Below are 16,315 nucleotides of genomic sequence, written 5' to 3' on the forward strand. Positions count from 1 at the left end.
GCAAATAAACACTGATCAGTCATCGGGTGTATTGTCATCGGGGTCTCGTGTTACACGCAGTTAAACTGGGACTAAGGTTCCCAACGAGAGCGTTACGCATGGACCTCGCACGAGCACACCTCAAGGAATCATGCACGAGAGTGGCCTGAGGGAACTAGTAAGCCAGTCGGTGATTGGTGATTCCCTCAACCCATTACGTGCGTGTCATCCTGAAGGGTAAGTCGCCTACGCAGAGAGTAACGTTTGGTGAGTGCGCCTAGACCAGCCACACCCGACGTTCTCCTAAGAGTATGCAATTTACCCAGATAAGAGAAGCATCCTAAGTTACTCCGCAAGGGCGTAACTTAGGCAGACAAAGAGAGGCGCTAGAGCCCTTCCAGTAAGTGACACGTGTGTGGTTAGATGTGAGTTGCAGGCCTCCACGTGTCATCATCTGAGAGGGGTGCGGTCCAGACAAAAGAGCACTCCGTACCGCTAAAGGTACAGACAGGCGCAGACATGCGCAGACTCTCACGCTCCCCATTGCTGATTCTGAAGGTACGCTTTCTCTGAAAAGCATGACAGGGTTTTGACACATGCCAGAAAAGCATAACAGAATTCTGTTATGCCCAGAAGCAGGAAAAGAGAGATAAAAGGCAGAATCAGAGTGAGAGTGGGGAGGAGAAAAAAGATAGACGAAAAACAGAGTGCAAGTTTTTCTCACACACACATTACTAGTTTCCAGTTTCTGGTGGTTCTGTTGGACTAACTTGATCGTCAGAGTGCAAACGGCCGCTAGAGGCGCCGTCTGTGTGTTTTGCAGGTCACATTTGAAGACATCTGAGAGAAAAGTTCAGAGGGTGATTCTTCAGGAGACGCAGTCGCGAAGACAGGGCAGAGAGTGCCACGAAGCGATTCCTCCACGTTTGAGTTGCCGGCAGGATCATTTGGCGCCCACCGTGGGGCTCGAGTGAATCGTTGTCCCATATATACCACAGTTTTAAAGCTCACCAGAGTTTTATCAGTTTCTTTGATAGAGAAGATGCCTAGAAACAGACAACCATCACCTGCGCCATCCGCTGACGAAGGAGCTGTGACAATGGCGCAGGTCCTGGAAATGGTGCGCACGCTGCAGGATAACGCTGCAGCGTCGAAAGTTGAACAAGAAAGGATGCAGACGGAGTTGGCTGCGTCGCAAAGCAGGAACGACGAGCTGAATCGTGTCAACGAAGAGTTGAGAAGGACGCTGCAGGCGCAGAGGGAGCACGTTGTTGACGAAAGGGCGTCTAGGCAGCCCTCACCTCCAAGGGCATTTCCTATGCCATTCTCCCCTGAGATCATGGGAACCATGGTGCCTCCCAACCTGGTGGGGGTCAAAGCGTCGTTCAAGGGGGTAGAAGACCCGGAAGCGCATCTGACGGCGTTCCACACCCAGATGATGTTGTCTGGGGGTTCAGACGCTGTTTATGAGTACGCTCAGCGGAATCGCCATGGAGTGGTTCGTAAGCCTGCCAGAAGGACACATCGCGTCTTTCTCTCAGTTCTCGAAGCTCTTCACTGAGCAATACATCGTCAACAAGGCACCTGCAGTGGTGTCCTACGATCTGTTCGACGTGCGCCAGTACCAAGGTGAGTCGCTGAAAGACTACCTCAACCGCTTTGGAGCACAAGTAGTTAGACTGCCCAGCAAAGATGAAGATATGCTGGTGCAAGCGTTTAAGAAGGGTGTGCTGCCTGGCCCTTTCAGCGAGTCTCTCATCAGGAGCCATCCCAGCACCTTTGCAGAGATTCGACGACGTGCGGTGGCGCACATAGTGGCAGAAACAGAGGTTTCTGAGTAGAGGGGAAGTGCTGCACCACCCAGGCCGCGTGGAGGGCAAGGAAAGCCACAGCAAGCCAGGGTGCATGAGGCCAAGGAGGGGAAGAAGGTGCGGGAAAAACCTCGTCCCTATGCACCAGGCAAAGACCAGAGCAAGGGGCGTGCAAGGGAGAATAATGCACCCCCGAGATACAACTTCATGGTGGGATTGGCGGATCTCATCGCCCTTCCTGCCGTAGCGGCAAGACTACGAGTACCAGAGAAGACAGATAAGGTACTCGGAAGGAAGAAGAATGAATGGTGTGAGTTTCATCAGGCCTTTGGCCATACACTTCATTCCTGTTTGGCGCTGGGACACCAACTGGCAGAGTTGGTGAAGTCTGGTTTTCTAGCAGATTACCTGCGTGAGCCGCAGGGTGATCGCGCGTCAGGATCCCAAACTGGAGAGCAACAGCATGAAGTCCCTGTGCATGGGGAAGTGCAGACGATCGCTGGAGGCTTCTCTGGTGGGGGATGCACAGCTTCACAAAGAAGGAGATACACTCGATCTGTGATGGCGGTAGATGCAGTGAATGAGAGTCATTACCCTGAGGTGGACATTATCTTCAGGAAAGCTGACCTACGGGACATTGTCCCGCATGACAACGACCCTGTGGTCATTTCTCTCATCACAGCAGGAAGACGGGTGCATAGAGTACTCGTAGATCAAGGAAGCTCGGCGGATGTCATGTTCTGGCCAACATTCAACAAGCTACAGTTGTCCCCTGATCAGTTAAGACCGTATACTGGTTGTCTCTACGGGTTTGCAGGGGATCAGGTAGAAGTGCGGGGATACATCGAGCTGAGGACGACGTTCACTGACGGAACGACAGCCCGCACTGAAAAGATAAAGTACCTGGTGGTGAACGCCCCTTCTGCGTACAATGTCCTGTTGGGGAGGCCAACGCTCAATAAACTGGGCGCAATACCATCGACAAGGCATATGAAGTTGAAGCTGCCGTCGATGGAAGGGACCGTGATAACCATCAAGTCGGATCAGGCTGAGGCAAGACGCTGTTATGAGAACAGCTTGAAGCAAAAAAGAAGTGTGTGCCATGTCACCACAAAACCACCACCAGGCGTGCGCGAAGAGCGATCGGCGGTCAGGGAGACACAAGGCGCTCAGAGGATGGAGAACGCTGCGGTGGGGGGCTCCCAGGTAGCCCAAGTTGAAGAAGAAGAGGAAGGCACGATCACTCCTCGCGGGTCAGGGATCGCGAGAGCGGTCATTGCCAGTGAGAGAAGGCCCCACCCAGCTGAAGGATGGGTCGAGGTGGACATCAGGGGAAGAAAATTCAAGTTGGGGGGATCCCTCATTGAAGAAGAGCGAAGGCTGATCATGGGTGTGATTGAGAAGCACATGAATGCCTTTGCATGGTCAGCATCCGACATGCCAGGAATCGACCCCGATTTCCTCTGCCATCGTCTATCGATGGACCCCATGGTTCGACCGGTGCGACAGAGAAGAAGGAAATTCAACGAGGAGAAGAGGAAGGTGATCCACGACGAAGCGCAGAAGCTCCTTGTCGCAGGGCATATCAGAGAAATCCAGTACCCCGAGTGGCTAGCGAATGTGGTACTGGTGCAGAAGGAAAACGGCAAGTGGAGAATGTGCGTGGACTTCACTGACCTCAACAAGGCGTGCCCCAAGGATTCTTACCCCCTACCCAGCATAGATGCTCTAGTTGATAGCGCCTCGGGGGGAAAGCTACTCAGCTTCTTGGACGCTTTCTCAGGGTATAACCAGATCAGGATGCACCCAATGGACGAATGCAAGACCGCGTTTATGACGGAACGGTCTTGCTATTGCTACAAGGTCATGCCATTTGGGTTGAAGAATGCGGGGGCTACCTACCAGCGGCTCATGGATAGGGTGCTCTCGCCCATGTTGGGAAGGAACGTACACGCCTATGTAGATGACATGGTGGTTACGTCCCAAGAGAAGAAGCATCATGCAGCTGATCTGGAAGAGCTATTCACCACCATTGCCAAGTATAGGCTGAAGCTCAACCCTGAGAAATGCATATTCGGTGTGGAGACTGGGAAGTTCTTGGGTTTCCTCCTGACAGAGCGAGGAATCGAAGCCAACCCGGAGAAGTGTGCGGCGATCGTGGCAATGAGGAGCCCAACGACGGTGAAGGAGGTGCAGCAGCTCACCGGTCGCTTGGCAGCACTGTCCCGATTTATGTCTGCTGGTGGGGAGAAAGGTCACCCATACTTCCAGTGTCTCAAACGCAACAGCAGATTTCTCTGGACACAGGAGTGCGAGGAGGCTTTTGTCAAGCTAAAGGGGTACCTAGCGAGCCCACCAGTCCTGCGAAAGCCCCAGGTAGGCATCCCTCTTCGTCTATACTTTGCTGTTACGGAGAGGGCAGTCAGTTCAGTCCTGGTGCAAGAGCAGGACCAGGCCCAGAGGCCTGTTTACTTCGTAAGTAAGGTGCTGCAAGGCCCTGAAACAAGGTACCAGGCCCTCGAGAAGGCTGCTCTGGCGGTGGTGTTTTCAGCCAGAAGACTCAGGCATTACTTCCACAGCTTCACAGTGGTCGTGATGACTGATCTGCCTATCCAAAACGTATTGAAGAAACCTGATGTAGCAGGCAGGATGGTCAAATGGGCAGTAGAATTGTCGGAATTCGATATTCAGTACGAGCTTCGAGGACCGATCAAGGGGCAGGTGTTCGCGGACTTCGTAGTCGAGCTATCATCCATCGCGACACCTGCAGAAGGGCTAGATTTCTGATGGGTGTTATCGGTGGATGGCTCCTCTAATCAGCAGGGAAGCGGCGCTGGAGTCATCCTGGAAGGACCAAACGGGGTACTGATCGAGCAGTCCCTCCGTTTCGCCTTCAAAGCTAGCAACAATCAGGCGGAGTATGAGGCCCTGATCGCAGGAATGTTGCTAGCAAGGGAAATGGGAGCAAGAAATCTGCTGGCCAAGAGCGATTCGTTACTGGTCACCGGGCAGGTTACCGGGGAGTTCCAAGCAAAGGACCCCCAGATGGCAGCCTACCTGGAGTATGTGCAGCTCCTGAAGACGTCCTTCGCCGAGTTTGAGTTAGTGCATGTGCCAAGAGAGCAAAACGCCCGAGCAGACCTGCTTGCCAAGCTGGCCAGCTCAGGCAAGGGGGGGAAGCAGAGGACTGTCATTCAGGAGACCCTGAAGGTGCCGCGCGCGTTTGTATCAGACAACCAGGTGCTTCATGTATACAAGTCAATGGAGCATCTAACGATCGGTCATCGGTCGTTGACTCAAGAGACGCTAAGAGCACCGAGGGTGAGATCGCGACCCTCAAAGATCGGTGAGTCGATGGAGGTCCACGCGGAGAAGGAATCCCACACCTGGATGACGCCATACCGGCTATACTTAGAAGATGGTGTACTCCCGCTCGATCTGGCAGAGGCAAAAAGAATAAAGAGGGGTTCAAGTAAGTTTACTCTCATGGATGGAAGCCTATTTAGATTTGGATTTTCTCACCCTGTGCAGATCTGTGTACACGGCGAGCAATGCACCAGACTCATGTCTGAGCTGCACGAGGGGGTGTGCGGAAGCCATGTAGGTGGTCGCGCTTTGGCAAGTAGAGTACTCCGCGCGGGGTACTACTGGCCAAAGCTGAAGGAAGATTGCATAAGGTTTGCTCAGCGATGCAAACAATGTCAGCTGCATGCAGATTGGCACAAGGCACCCCCTGAGGAGTTGAGGTCCATCCATAGCCCGTGGCCATTCCATACATGGGGGATTGACATCCTAGGACCTTTTCCCCTGGCGACAAGGCAGATGAAGTTCCTCATTGTGGCCATCGAATATTTCACTAAGTGGGTGGAGGCAGAGCCAGTTGCACACATCACCGCACAGAAAGTTGAACACTTCGTCTGGAAGAACATTGTCTGCCGCTTCGGAATACCCAAGAGGCTGGTTTTCGACAATGGCACCCAGTTCACAAGTCATCAGCTGAGGAAGATGTGTGAAGAGTTAAAGATACAACAGGTCTTCGCATCAGTGGAGCACCCACAAACCAATGGGCAGGTGGAGTCAGCAAACCGGGTGCTGCTCAGGGGGCTGAAGCGAAGACTAGACAAGGCCAAAGGAGGCTGGGCAGAGGAGGTCCCCAGAATTGTGTGGTCTTATCACACCACCCCACAGTCCAGCACCCATGAGACACCCTTCAGCCTTGTCTATGGGACAGACGCCATGATTCCTGTAGAGATACAGGAGAGCTCCCCCAGATTCTTGAACTTCGTTGCTGAAGAGTCCAATGAAGAGCGTAAGGTGAATCTGGATCTGCTAGACGAAGTGCGAAAAGAGGCCAGAGTCAGTGCTGAAGCTGTGAAGAGAAGAGTAGAGCGGAGGCACAACTCTAAAGTGAGGCCCAGGCGCTTCCAGGAAGGTGATCTGGTGATGAGAAAGGCGCATCAGAATGACATGCAGAACAAGTTATCCCCAAAGTGGACAGGCCCGTACAGAGTGGTGGAGACATTAGAGAACGGGCCTATCACCTAGAGACTTTGGAAGGAGGAGCAATCCCCAGAACGTGGAACGCCACCCATTTAAAATTTTATTTCAGTTAAAGTTGTACAGTAATGGCGTTCTCGCGCTAAAGGACACATGCTTTGTATGTGGTGGAAACAGTTGAACAGACAAGGGGGCACTCTTTTCCCTAAAGAGGGTTTTTAACGAGGCCACCCAATTAAAGAAAAATTTTCAGCATATAAAGTGTGCTCAAGTATTAAAGTTAAAATCCTCCTTGCCCCAGGTGCAAGTGCAGGTGATTGGTTAGGCCCTACTTCCCTAGGCGTAAGTACTGGCACCGATCTAAGTCTTCCTCACCCCAGGAGCAGCCCACACAGCTCGCGCTCGTAGGGGGCCATAGTCTCGAGGTCCTTGGGTTTTTTAAATTGAACCTGGGGGACCCAGTAGAGGGGGTACCCCTCGAGCAGATGAGGACTTTGTGGGGTGGCGGATATCATGTAAAATATGCCCTTCCAGTCTTTGAAGGACTGCTGGTACAGGCCCAGTAGCACCCGTCCAGCAACCCCGTTCAGGCTGACCCAAAACCTATCCCCTGGTTTCTTCGCCTCAAAGAAGTAAAGGAACACCTCCACCGAGGCGTTGTGCCCAAAGTGGTTGCACAGGAACTGAAACGCCCGGATGAAGGCCCAGACGTTGGGGTGGAGTTGGCAGGGCGCGACGTTCAACTCCATCATCAGCTCTTTCTCGAAGAAGGTGAAGGGGAGTCGCAGCTTCAACCTTTTGAAGATCGCGGAGTAAACAAAAACGAAGGGCACCCCATTGGTGGCCCTGTCGTCAGCGCAAATGGGCATCCCTCGGGGAGGGATGCGGACTCGGATGTGGAAGTCGTTTTCCCTGTCTATGGAACACGAGGGTTCGTCCGGGTCGTGGCTCAGGAGTGAGTTAAGATGGTCCTCAGGTAGCAAGATGGACGTTTCAGATAGCAACGCCAGAGGGGCCCAGTCATAGACCTTGGCGTTGTCATGGAATGAGGTGACAACAGGCGGTGGCGAAGCTGGTGCACTCGCGGAGGGCTGTGCACCAGAAGAAGAGGCAATGACACGAGCAGTCTACTTCAAGCGAGCCATCGAGAGATAGCTGCAATGGAGGAAAACGAAGGGTCAGAAATAGAAAGGGAGAGAGTGATTGATGGTTCGGTGAAAAACAGAGAGAGGAAATGAGAGAGAAATGCCCAGGTAAAGGAGAAAGAAGGGGAGGCAGAAGTCAAGGCGGAAACACGAGAAAAACCCTAGCGCGGGTTGAGAAGAAGAAAAACAGGGAAGATGGATGCATGATAACTAGAATGATAAATGCAATCGGTAAAGATGACCAAAAAGGGGCCAGGGAAAAGAAAAACCATACCTTTGAATGATCGCAAGAGATTGGGAAGCAGAGAATTTGAAGAAAGATGGGTGCGCAGAAGAGAAGTTCGCAGAGAGTCTGGGAGTCGAATGAAGAAGATGAAGGAATAGTGGAAGGGCGCGCCAATTTGAATGAAAGAAGCGCTAGCGACGCACAACGCTGGCCGTCGATGGCGCCACGTGTCGCGAGATTAAGAGAGGGAGTCCAAACGTTAAAGAAGCAGCACGTGAGGTGGCACGTGAGGCGGCCCCACTTGCCACGTGGACTGAAGGCACGACCACTTAGTCTCTTCGCTGAGAACGAGTTCTCGACTCGAGACTGGGGGGCTTGTGATCCGATCGGTCATCGGTAGTCGATGACGTCAGCATCAGAGAACCACGTGGACCACTCGCAGGGTGACACGTGGACCAGGTGGCAGAGAGGTAGGGGGACGATCGCCAAGAAAGGTGATCGGTGGTCAGTAACCAAGTTACCACCGACAGATCAGGCGGCAGAGAGGTCGGGGGATAGATCACCAAGAATGGTGATCGGTGGTCAGTAGCCAAGTGACCACCAGCAGACCAGTTCCCAGACTCGCGCCTGGAGGCAGAGCGCGAGTAGCGAATAAACACTGATCAGTCATCGGGTGTATTGTCATAGGGGTCTCGTGTTACACGCAGTTAAACTGGGACTAAGGTTCCCAGCGAGAGCGTTACGCATGGACCTCGCACGAGCACACCTCAAGGAATCATGCACGAGAGTGGCCTGAGGGAACTAGTAAGCCAGTCGGTGATTGGTGATTCCCTCAACCCATTACGTGCGTGTCATCCTGAAGGGTAAGTCGGCTACGCAGAGAGTAACGTTTGGTGAGTGCGCCTAGACCAGCCACACCCGACGTTCTCCTAAGAGTATGCAATTTACCCAGATAAGAGAAGCATCCTAAGTTACTCCGCTAGGGCGTAACTTAGGCAGACAAAGAGAGGCGCTAGAGCCCTTCCAGTAAGTGACACGTGTGTGGTTAGATGTGAGTTGCAGGCCTCCACGTGTCATCATCTGAGAGGGGTGCGGTCCAGACAAAAGAGCACTCCGTACCGCTAAAGGTACAGACAGGCGCAGACATGCGCAGACTCTCACGCTCCCCATTGCTGATTCTGAAGGTACGCTTTCTCTGAAAAGCATGACAGGGTTCTGACACATGCCAGAAAAGCATAACAGAATTCTGTTATGCCCTGAAGCAGGAAAAGAGAGATAAAAGGCAGAATCAGAGTGAGAGTGGGGAGGAGAAAAAAGATAGACGAAAAACAGAGTGCAAGTTTTTCTCACACACACATTACTAGTTTCCAGTTTCTGGTGGTTCTGTTGGACTAACTTGATCGTCGGAGTGCAAACGGCCGCTAGAGGCGCCGTCTGTGTGTTTTGCAGGTCACATTTGAAGACATCTGAGAGAAAAGTTCAGAGGGTGATTCTTCAGGAGACGCAGTCGCGAAGACAGGGCAGAGAGTGCCACGAAGCGATTCCTCCACGTTTGAATTGCCGGCAGGATCAATGCTAATGCTATATTAGCATTTCCGCTATTCCAGGTAGGTTCAGGGCTATGGTTTGCATGGCAGACAACCTCAACAGTAACACACACACCACATATTTCCTCATCTATGATAGGTACTCCTTCCTTCCTTTACTCCTCCTTGCTTCTCATAGAACCTTCCCTAAGTAGCAACCCCTTTGTCTTATCTATCGAGCTCCTCGACCTTACCTGCGCTTCCACCTCCGCACGCCCCCATTTAATATCCCCATGTTCTTATATTCCAATGCAACTACACCATTCTGATTCCCATCCCTTTTTATGACTTCACCAAAACCCAAATTAGGGAAAAGACTTGGTTAACTTCTAAAGGAGCAACATGACCTTTTCATCCTAGAGCTTTACCTTCTAGATAGAGATACTCAATCAATAAAGAAATTGGAAAGAAAAAAAAGAGAGAGTCTCTATTTTAATTTTTCAAAGTTCTTACTACTTTTCATAAGAAGTTTGTTTTTCACAATTACAATTCTCTCTCGCGCTTTCGATCATAGAATAACCAAATACTCAAAAGGTATGATTTTTCTCCTTCAATGGCTCTCCCTTTAACTTTCGTACCGATATAACTGCCTGGGCCTGTTTATTTTTCTTGCATTTCTTGTGTTCTTCTCCTTTCCTCCACATCTCTTCATTCTTTCCTCTTTTCTGGATTTCTCGCGTGGGTAGGGTTTTTCTAGGGTTTCTCTTCCTCTTTCTGTCTTAACCTCATTCGCTGAACCCTTTTCCTTTCTTCCTTCTTCAGTTTTATCATCAAACTATGGCGCGTACAAAAACGATGGCCAATCCTCCTCCCCCCGGGGTCAAGTATAAGGCTCAGTATTCCTGGGCCTCTGATGAACTCCTAGCCGAGTGCACAACCCTAACCACCGTTGGAGACGTGGAGAACCATATTGGTGACCCACGATTATACAATTTCAATGCTTTCTGCAGCGTCCACGACTCCCACGTCTCCGTTCGTCATGGCACCCCCGGGGAGCATGTTTGCGTGGACGATAGCTCCAACGGTGGGAAACCTTTTTTCTTTCTTTACCAAACAGTGTTCAAACGCGTCGGTCTGCGCCTTCCCTTTACAGCCTTCGAAAGGGAGCTGCTTACCGAAATCAACACAGCCCCTGCCTAGCTACACCCCAACAGTTGGGCATTCATCAGGGCCTTTGAGATTCTGTGCGGGTACTTGGGCACTCTGGCCTCCGTGGACGTCTTCCTTCATTTCTTTGAAGTGAAGAAGCAAGGGAAAAGCCTTTGAGTGAGCTTTTCTGGAGTTGCTGGCAGGATACTCCTCACCCTTTTCCAGAACTCGTACAAGGGGTGGAAGGGCCAGTTCTTCAGGGTGTGTTGCACCAAACACGACCCCACAGCCCTGGATGGCTTCCCCTTGTATTGGGTGGAAAAGCCAAAGCTTCTTAAGCCCAAATCTTTGGATGAACTAACCTCTGCTGATAGAGAGGTATGTGTGGCTTTAGCCAGCCTTGGAGTCGTTTTCAGCACCGTAAAGCTCATAGCTTGCGAGTTTAATGCGAGCGCCCTCTCCACGTACTTCGGTAGGAAAATCGACATCCCCACTTGTCTTCTTTATATTTACCTCTTGACGTGCTTTCTTTGATGGCTGTGTGTGTTCGTTATCTTGCTCCAAACTTCTGTATGTGCTACATGTGCTTCCCTGTTTAACTGGTGTTAGCTCTAACTTTTGTTCTTTTGTTTGCTTAGTGCAGCGTCAGTGATGGACTCCTCGAGGCGAATTGCACTGGCCAAGACCTTGAAGGCTCGCCCCAAGGCAACATCTACAAAGGTTGGCGCCTCCAGCACCCCCATCACTGAGTTCAACCCTCCTCCATCACCAACACCGCACACCGCCCAAACACCCAATTCTCCCCATTCTCTCCAAACACCTAACTCACCCCCACCAATCGCTGCAGTCCCACTGGCTGTGGCCCATACCTCTACTCGAGCCCCCCTTGACAAAGGCAAGGGTGTCCTTGTGGTTCCCTCTGACGACGAAGACTCCGACGAGGGGCGAGTCTTCAAGAGGAGGAAAACCAACAGGATCATCTCCTTACCATCTGCCTCCCCCCAAAATGGAGAGTCGCTGGGGGACAAGAGGAGGGGGCGGAGTCCACACCCCCACCAACACAAACTGCTCTGCAAGCTCTCGCCCCGGAGGTCTTGACGATTCCCCCTGCCATCATGCAACTAATGAGGGGATTCACTGAGAGGTCGTCGGGGAGCTCGTCTGGTGAGGCTAGGAAGGAAGGTATGCCCTACTACATGGGGGCCTTCCTTGCCATCGCTCTCGATTGGCGGGCGCAGGCAAAAACAAAGGCTATCGAGGCGCAAACCCTCTAGGCTCTAAAGCGGGAGGTGGCCACTCTAAAGGAGGAGAGGCAAGCCTGGGAGCACAAGGAGAGCGCCTACCAAGCCTCTCTGATGGAGACCCAGAAGGCGGCGGAGGCAGCCAACCTGAAGCTGCACGAGGCTGGGCAGAAACTTGCTGGCCTTCTGGGCTCCCTGGCTCCTCTGCGGGCGGAGGTGGCGAAGCTGAGGGTGGTGGCGGAGACCTCCAAGGCTCTCGGGAAAAAGCTTAATGAAGTTGAGGGTGAGCTAGCTGCAAAGACTGAAGCTCTCAGCCTTCTCCAGTCTGACCATGACAAATCCCAAGCTGAAGGGAACAAGCTTCAGGTGGAGAAGGAATTCCTGGAAAAGCAGCTAGCAGCCAAGGTCTCCGAGATCGGGGAGTTGGAGAAAGCCAACCGAGACCTCCTCAACGACATGATCGACACCTTCGATGAGGGGTTCAAAGAGGCTCTGGCCCAAACCACATGTGAGAACCCAGGGATCAATACTTCCAACTGTGATCCTGGTAATCACATCGTCGACGGGAAGGTGGTGGCCCTCGATCTTGGAGAACGAACAACCCTCAGTAGACTTCTATCCTGCTTGTAAATTTGTATTTACAATATTTAACTTTATCTGTAATTTCGACACTTAACTTGTCTATATAAATGTCGTTCGGGTGCTACTTTTGAACTCTTGTGCGATCTCAAGCTTCTTGCGCTTTAGCCCTTTAGGTAGCAAGCGACCTCTCCTCTTACTCTTCCCTTCCGAGTTGCAATGCATACCTTTCTTGATCTTTTCACTCAGAGCTTCACTTGGCCTTCGTATCTGTGAGGAATCTTCCTCATGAAGGCGTCGCCTGCCTCATCATTGCTCAAAGGCAAAGGAGGATTTAACTTCACATGTTTTTCTTGTCTTTGACAACTCGTGTTTTCATGTTTCTTCTTCTTCTTGCTCTTTACTTACTTGTCTTGAGTTCCCAGGTGCTTACTACCAAGGGCGTCGTTAGCTCTATCATCGCTTAAGATGAGAAAGAGGTCTCATCTTCTTTTCTGGCCTCTACATCGCTCAAGGGCGAGGGAAAACTTGTTTTCTTCTATGGCCTCGACGTCGCTCGAGGGCGAGGAGGGCTTATCTGTTCTTCTGAGGCCTCGACGTCGCTCGAGGGCAAGGAGGGCTTATCTTACCTGTACAGGGTGTCCACGCTCGAGGAGAGACCTGCTCTGGGTGTCCTCAGCGTGTCTAAACACCTGGGACAAAAAGTCGCGCTTTGGTGCCCACTCCCATGAAGAGGCCTATGCAACAGTGTCGTATCATCCATGGGGTGTCTAAAACACCAAGGCAACTTAGCCCTTATCTCTTTGCGCTTGGTGCCCACGCCCGAGGAGAGGCCTACTACAGCAGCGCCGTATCGTCCTCAGGGTGTCTAAAAACACCAAGGCGACTTGGTTCTCCACTGCTTCGAAACTTCCCGCTGTTTGATGCCCATGCTCGAAGGAAACGCCCCCCGCCACTTCCTCGCGAGGTGTCTAAACATCAGACACCGGGGCTAGCTATTCATACCTGAGGAGGGGGCGTCCCGAAGGAATCCCTTAACCCCTGCTCAGGGACTAGGCACCCGGATTTCAACTTATATCTTAACATCTGACACCGAGGCTAGCTATTCATACCTGAGGAGGGGGCGTCCCGAAGGAATCCCTTAACCCCTGCTCAAGGACTAGGCGCCCGGATTTCAACTTATATCTTAACATCTAACACCGAGGCTAGCTATTCATACTTGAGGAGGGGGCGTCTCGAAGGAATCCCTTAACCCCTACTCAAGGACTAGGCGCCCGGATTTCAACTTATATCTTAACGTACCTGTCTTCTTGATCTATGGGTATTAACATGCGCTCCAGCTACTTGCTTTGAATTTTGACGTTTGCTTCCTTATCTGGCGACGCCTACGCCGGGCGACGTCTTAACTTGGCGACGCCTCATCTTTGGCGACGCCTCATCTTGGCGACGCCCCATCTTGGCGACGCCTTATCTTGGTGACGCCTCAGCTTGGTGACGCCCCATCTTGGCAGCGCCTGCCCTGGGTGATGCCTACGCCAGGTGACGCCTTGAGTCTTCGTCTTTTGTTCCTTTAATTTTTTATCTTACATTTGGGGTAAGCGGGAAAAGCTTAGGCAAAGTTTTTCTTGAACTTCTCTTCCTTTATTTGGGTGACCTCATTAAAAAACCCCTCAGAGGGAAAAAGAGTGTTCCCGTTACAATTATGCATTTCACAATGACTTTTAACTAAATAGAACTCTAAGTTGCCTGCACTTCCCTAGGCATCGCCTCTGCGAGTGAGGCCTCGGCGAACTTGGGCGTCGCCTCTGTGCTGGAGGGGCGTTCACACACCCTAAACACTTTCACACACCTTAAACACCCCTCTCTTCGTCTTTAAACTATTTTCATAGCATTTTCGGGCTTCTTCTTGATCGGACTTGATCACAATCACCCTGCCACTTAGGTCTGGCAACTTCATCTTCATGTGACGAGTGGAGGACACTGCTCTTAGTCTATTCAGTGCTGGTCTGCCCAACAAGATGTTGTAGGCTGAACTGGCGTTTACAACTAAGTATTGAATGCTCTCGGTACGAGACTTTGCTCCATCGGTAAACATTGTCCTCAGTTCTAGATAGCCACGTACCTCCACTGGGTTGTCCGCGAATCCATACAGGCATCCGGTGTAGGGTCTCAATAAGTCAGGGGGCAACTGTAGCTTGTTGAAGGTCGACCAAAACATGACATCAGCGGAACTGCCCTGGTCGACGAGAACCCTATGTACTTTCCTTCCAGCTGTGACGACAGAAATGACCACAGGGTCATTGTCGTGTTGGACAATATCCCGTAGGTCAGCTCTTGTGAAAACGAGGTCTGACTCGCATGGGCCGTCCGAAAATTCCTCCGCGCCCAAACTCACTGACCTCACATATCTCTTACATTGAGAGGCCGTGGGCCCTCCTCTAGAAAAGCCACCAGAAATGGTGTGCACTTCTCCATGGATCGGCATCTCGTGTGCTTGACCCTCCTCAAGCATTGTTAGGGCTGTGGTCGCAGCAGACCCAACAAGGTAATCTTTTAGGAACCCGTTCTTCACGAGCTCATCCAACTGATAGCCCAGCGCCAAGCAGTTGTTGATATGGTGCCTGAACGCCTCAGGGAACTCGCACCACGACTCTTTGTGAGGTCCCAGCACCTTATCAGACTTTGCTGGTGGCTTCAGTCTGTCGGCTATGTTGGGCACAACAATGAGGTCCTTTAGTTCTACCACAAAGTTGTGCCTCAATGGTCTATTTCCTTCCCTTGTTGGCTTGTTCCCTTCCGCTCGACCCCTGAGCTGGGGCCCCCTTGCCTCGTAGGGGCGCTTGCTTTCCTGATCTTTCCTCCCCGTCGTGGCCTCATTGACCCTAACGGGTTGCGCACGCGTATGTGCTCTTGGGCGCGCGGGCGCAACACTTGTGCGTTTCTCGTACACTTCACCCTCAGAGGCGATGTGTTCCACCGCGCGACACCTTATTTCAGCGAAGGTTTTGGGGCGGTTGCGGATGATTGATTCGTAGAAAGGCCCAGGGCACACCCCCTTTCTGAATGCGTATACGATCATGGGCTCTTCCGTGGTCCCGACCTTCACTACTTGCGCCCCGAAACGATTTATGTACTCCTTTAAGGCCTCGCCTTGGTACTGCCTCACGTCAAACAGGTCGTACGAAACTGGTGGTGGAGCCTTGTTGGCTAGATACTGCTCTCTGAATAATTGCGAGAGTTGTGCAAAAGACGTAATATGACCCTCTGGGAGGCTGATGAACCAGTCCATGGCCATCCCTGTTAAGGTGCTCATGAAGAGCTTGCACCTCACGTCGTCGGAGCCGCCTACCAGCATCATCCGCGCGTGTGGAATGCGGTGAGATGCGCTTCAGGGTCCTCCATCCCTGTGAAGGTTACTTTGGGCCCCGTGAACGTGTTGGGGATCACCGTCTCCAAGATCGGCTGTGAGAACGGCGTTGAGAATTCTCTTGGTGGAGTGACAAGCTCGGGATCGTCTGTATCGCGCCACCCACGGCGCAGCTCCTCGTTTGTGCGGTGGAGCTCTTCATTTCTCGCATGAGATGCCGCGAGATCCGCTTGCATGCGCTCTTGCTCCACTTTCGATGCTGCCATTGCCTCTTGCAATCCCTACATCATACCCATGAGCTGTTGCATGGTCATCTCTTCACTCTCAGCGCGCGTCGAACCTTGCCTTGCGGGTCTCATCTTTTGTAGCTCCTGGAAGCCTTCCTGACTGTCGTGCAACTTCAAGGAAAATGAACTTGAGAACGGGAACTAATGAACTGTACTTGTGATGGGACTGATGTTTTAAATCGTGCCCCACGGTGGGCGCCAAATGTTCCCACCGGTTGACCAGGGTCGTCTTTGTGCGTGGCTTGTCCTCGCGAGCTAGGGCACCTTCGTTCTGCTCCGTCTGTGAATACCTGAGAAGAAGTGGACAAAGGGGCACCCTCGCGGCCGTTTGCACTCCGACGATCAAGTCAGCTAGCGAGAAACATCAAGAAGACACACCTCCGTATCGGAACACCGTGAAAGGATGCTCTGAAGGTGGTCAAATAACTAAGTAACTAGTGTTTTCTTCCCTAATTGCCTGTGCGTACAGTGGGTGCGCGAGCCAAACAACTAGGGCTTCTTTCTGTGT

General features: G+C 52.0%; 1 protein-coding gene across 1 annotated transcript; it reads right to left on the reverse strand.

Annotated features, from left to right (window-relative positions):
• Positions 1 to 13,984: 13,984 nt before the first annotated feature.
• LOC137824838 (uncharacterized) lies at positions 13,985 to 15,786 on the reverse strand. Its single transcript, XM_090294086.1, has 3 exons — positions 15,587 to 15,786; positions 14,444 to 15,374; positions 13,985 to 14,341 (listed from the first exon to the last, which is right to left on the reverse strand). Exons 1-3 carry the CDS (start codon positions 15,784 to 15,786, stop codon positions 13,985 to 13,987), a joined length of 1,488 nt encoding a protein of 495 aa, XP_090150212.1.
• Positions 15,787 to 16,315: the final 529 nt, after the last annotated feature.

Source organism: Phaseolus vulgaris, chromosome 8 (assembly GCF_051622355.1).
Source record: "Phaseolus vulgaris cultivar YP4 chromosome 8, ASM5162235v1, whole genome shotgun sequence".
NCBI classification, from domain to species: Eukaryota; Viridiplantae; Streptophyta; class Magnoliopsida; order Fabales; family Fabaceae; genus Phaseolus; species Phaseolus vulgaris.